This window comes from Mobula hypostoma, chromosome 9, assembly GCF_963921235.1.
Source record: "Mobula hypostoma chromosome 9, sMobHyp1.1, whole genome shotgun sequence".
NCBI classification, from domain to species: Eukaryota; Metazoa; Chordata; class Chondrichthyes; order Myliobatiformes; family Myliobatidae; genus Mobula; species Mobula hypostoma.
This window is the reverse complement of record NC_086105.1, coordinates 23,707,796-23,711,607: the sequence shown is the minus strand read 5'-3', so window position 1 is coordinate 23,711,607 and position 3,812 is coordinate 23,707,796. Positions and strand designations below refer to the sequence as shown.

The 3,812-nt window shown below is 42.3% G+C and overlaps 1 protein-coding gene across 1 annotated transcript; it reads right to left on the bottom strand.

Moving 5' to 3' along the window:
• Nucleotides 1–1,230: 1,230 nt before the first annotated feature.
• On the bottom strand, nucleotides 1,231–2,918 carry gpr85 (G protein-coupled receptor 85). Its single transcript, XM_063057879.1, has one exon. The coding sequence runs from the start codon at nucleotides 2,898–2,900 to the stop codon at nucleotides 1,773–1,775; it is 1,128 nt and encodes a 375-aa protein (XP_062913949.1). The 5' UTR covers nucleotides 2,901–2,918; the 3' UTR covers nucleotides 1,231–1,772.
• Between the last annotated feature and the right edge of the window lie 894 nt (nucleotides 2,919–3,812).

Sequence of the window (3,812 nt, the reverse complement as noted above, 5' to 3'; positions counted from 1 at the left end):
TGAAAGATTGGTACTTCCAGAAAACTAACCACATAAACGATGTTAAGAATGAAGGTACCTAGCTTCTCAGATTAATATTATGGAAAAACATTAAAAATAACACAGTAAGCAAACAATATAAAATGGAAATAGGAAATTAATGGTACTACTGGGTAAAATAAATGTTTGACGGGTACATTCAACTAAAGAAGTAGAAATTTGAAAAAGAATGGGAAGCATTTTGAAGAAAGGAAAGGTAACAAGAAAATATATACAAGGAACATTGAAATAAGAAAATGCAATGGCATTAAGGAACAAATGGAAATAAAAGCGAATTGCTGATGTAATAAGCCTATCCAAAAACGTCAAACAAAATCTAAATCATGAACAGATTGAAAAGCAAAACTGAAAATGTGTAAGGCATGAGATCATTAAACAATCTCTGGGAAATGTAAGAATAGAGAATGAAAAGTCTAAGAAATTTCCAGTCAGAGATCATTAATTATATGGCTCTGTAAGTGATACCAGTTCAATTAGTTTCACAATTGTTATTACATACACAACATCTATAAGCAATTTTACATTTTTCTCTCCGATTTTTCCCACGTTAAATTATTTTATATTAATGTACAGGACACTTACAAAGAATGTCACAACATTGGAAAATTAAGGACAATAAAGTGCACAGGAATTCTTTGGTATTACGCCTTCGATCAATCTTGTGGTTCCCATCAATCATTCACGTATTCAGTCAGATGTTATCTCTTTTAAACTTATTACAAAGAATCGTAATGTTGAAATTCTGTGCATATTTGCGAAAATAATTATCGTCTACTTCAAGAAAAAGCAGCTGGACTTATGCGAATTGATAACTGTATAATATGATATACATTTTATTTCCAAAATGTTGATGAGATCCCACACATTTTACTGGATGCAGTTTTACTTCAATTCACATACATTCCACCCTCCCCCCGCAACACTAAGGAAATGGTATAAGCCATATCACCTTTTTGAGATAAAATGATAAGAGAACAATATCACAGTTGAAACACGAAAGACTGAACTGAACAATGAGGAGGAAATATTGTAAACAATATGCAACCATAGAACAAATTTCTCACAGATTGTGCAAGGTTTGAAACCAACTCGTTCTGCTGTGGATATGACCACGGTCTAAAAATATAGGAACAGACATCAACCATGTTGCATAAATGTAATTACGCGGCAGGCTTAACCACTTGGGCAGGGTGCCTGTACCTGGTACAAGTTTAGATCCAGTGTAGATTTAAAGGAAAAGTTGAGGAAACTAATCTGTACATAATCAAACATTAACCCGGTCGGTCATGCATACCCGCCAGTCAACTGATGAAGGTATTGTCACTTTTAATTAAGTCAAATCATTTAAACATGTTTTGTCTGGTGTGCATCCATGGATGCAAAAGACCTTTTTTTTCCAAAAAGTATAAAAGTCAATATATATTCTAAACCTGTAATTTATGACTTATGGATTGGTTAGTTCAAAAACAAACGTGTAAATGAATGTGCAGATGGCATGATAATAATACTAATTTCCACAGAAACTGTATTGAAATACCTTGAACATTAACACAGAGATAGCAGAAATAAATTAAAGACCATTCTGCGAAAGGTTGATGATCGTTTCTTTGCAAATCGCCCTCGCCAGAACACCAAAAGGGGCCCCAGTGCCGCAGACCACGACAATTACTGTTTCGTCTGTTGCTTGATAAAATTAGGGTAATTTCCGTCTCAGATACATACAGCACTAGTGCTCATATAACGCAGTAAGGTTCCCTTGGTAATCTGGATTTTCGACAGTAAAGGATGTTGGTGCTGAAACAACGTCTTAGCTCCCTGTTGGAGAAGATGCAGATAAACGGATTGACTCCAGCTTGGGCAAAAGTCATCCAGACGGCAGCCGTCATGTAACCACGTGGAACAGCGGGGCCTTTCACAAAGACGCGCCAGTAGCAAGCCACTAGATATGGGCACCAGAGAGCTACGAAGAAAAAGGTAATCAGGTAGAACATCCTGCCAATTCTTTTCTCCGTTTTGAACTCGTCCATGACTAGCAGTCTCCTCCTCATGCCCTGGCCCTGAGGATTTTGTCTGATTCCCAATAGGGTGGGTGGGGTTGGGCCTCGGCCAAAGCCAGCGATCCAGTTGGCAGCCGCTTGTCCGTTGGCCCCGGGGCCGTGGAAAGTCCAGTTCTGGCTCACTGCCGGCACCAGTTGGACGGGCTTCATCTTGCGCCTGTCATACACAAAGAAGATCAACTTCAGATACACGATGTGAGTGGCCAGGACGATGACTACGAACATGAGCATAAAGCCCAACGAGTCGTTGACTTTGAAGTACCTGTGCTCAAAGATGCACTGCTCTTCCTCCCTGATGAAGGTGTAAGTGCCCACGTCGAAGACTGGAGGGAAAGCCATGGCCACCGATAGGGTCCACACCATACAGATGATGGCCAAACAGGTCCAGAAAGTCAGCCGCTTAGAGTAGAAACGGTGGTGGGCGATGGCGATGTAGCGGGTGACACTCACGCAGAAGAGCATGAAGACGGCGTGGAAGCAGGAGAGGACCCCGACGAAGGCGATCACTTTGCAGCTCAGGGTCCCGTAGGACCAGGAGGAGCCGTTTTTCACTGAGAGGAACACAAAAGGGAAGCACACCGCCGAACGGATGATATCAGATGAGCAGAGATCCAGCAAGAAGTAGTAAGGAGCCCGGTGTAGGGTCTTGTCTTTAACCAGCAGGAAGGAGATGAGGAGGTTGCCCAGCACGCCGACTCCAATGATGAACCCCAGCGATGTCAGCTTGAAGAACGTCGCCAGGGGAGATACATTCTGCATTAGGTTCTCGCTGCTCCCAGTACCCGCATGGCTGTAGTTCGCCATAGATCCAGACAGTGGGAATCTGGCAACAGCCTCAGCCACGGCAGTGAAGAGTCATGATGGAAGGAGAGCGCCGGTATATATTAAAAAAAATCCAGTCTCCCACCCCTCCCGTCTAGCTCTTCTGTGTAAATAGATAGAGGTGGAAAAAAATCCAGAGCTGGCGTGTCCGGCCCTACCCGGGCGTCACTCTCATTAAAGGCATCTATAAAATCCACCCGATCCCGGGTAATTATTTACGGCGAGGAGCCTATAAAATGAATCATCATATATTTCAAAAAGCAGCCTCTTATTTCTGTGGAAAGATGCACAGCAAACTGACAATTAACATTTTAAAGCATCATTTCATCGACATTTTCCGTGTCTTGAGCAGAAATACATTTATTCAGGAAGATGGAAAAGCACGTACCTGTGTTGTTTTTTTCCCTCTCTCTCTCTCTCTCTCTCTCTCTCTCTGTAGGGCTGACTGTGGTGTCACAAGGAGTTGCTGTCTCCTGCTGTCAGTAGCTTGCTGGGAGTGAATGGATAGCAAGTGCCTGAGACGGAGACTGCGCACCGAGCCTATTTGTAATCCCTGCCGCGTCTTCTGCTGTCGCATCTCTCCTCCTTCCACACACATACACACAGCAAAGGCAAAGGCGCTTAAATGTAACACGTCCGCTCCATCGGGAACGTGATTAACGCTAATTTATGTTACCTCAGCCAGCCAGGCATTGCAAAGCTTTACAAACGGCCGAGCCTGGTAAAGATAACCTCTGGCACACGCTGCATTGTCAAATAGATTTATTTTGCCAGATTTTAGTTGCTACATATTCTATTGAAAAACTTACATCCGTGTAACAATTAGCTTTTAATACGCATTTTCATTAATTATATTGGTATGCAAAATGAGCGTTTGGCTGCACATACTCATTC

What these genes read in the sequence shown, in the direction of transcription:
- gpr85 (XM_063057879.1), bottom strand. Translation starts at nt 2,900, where the DNA reads ATGGCGAACTACAGCCATGCGGGTACTGGGAGCAGCGAGAACCTAATG.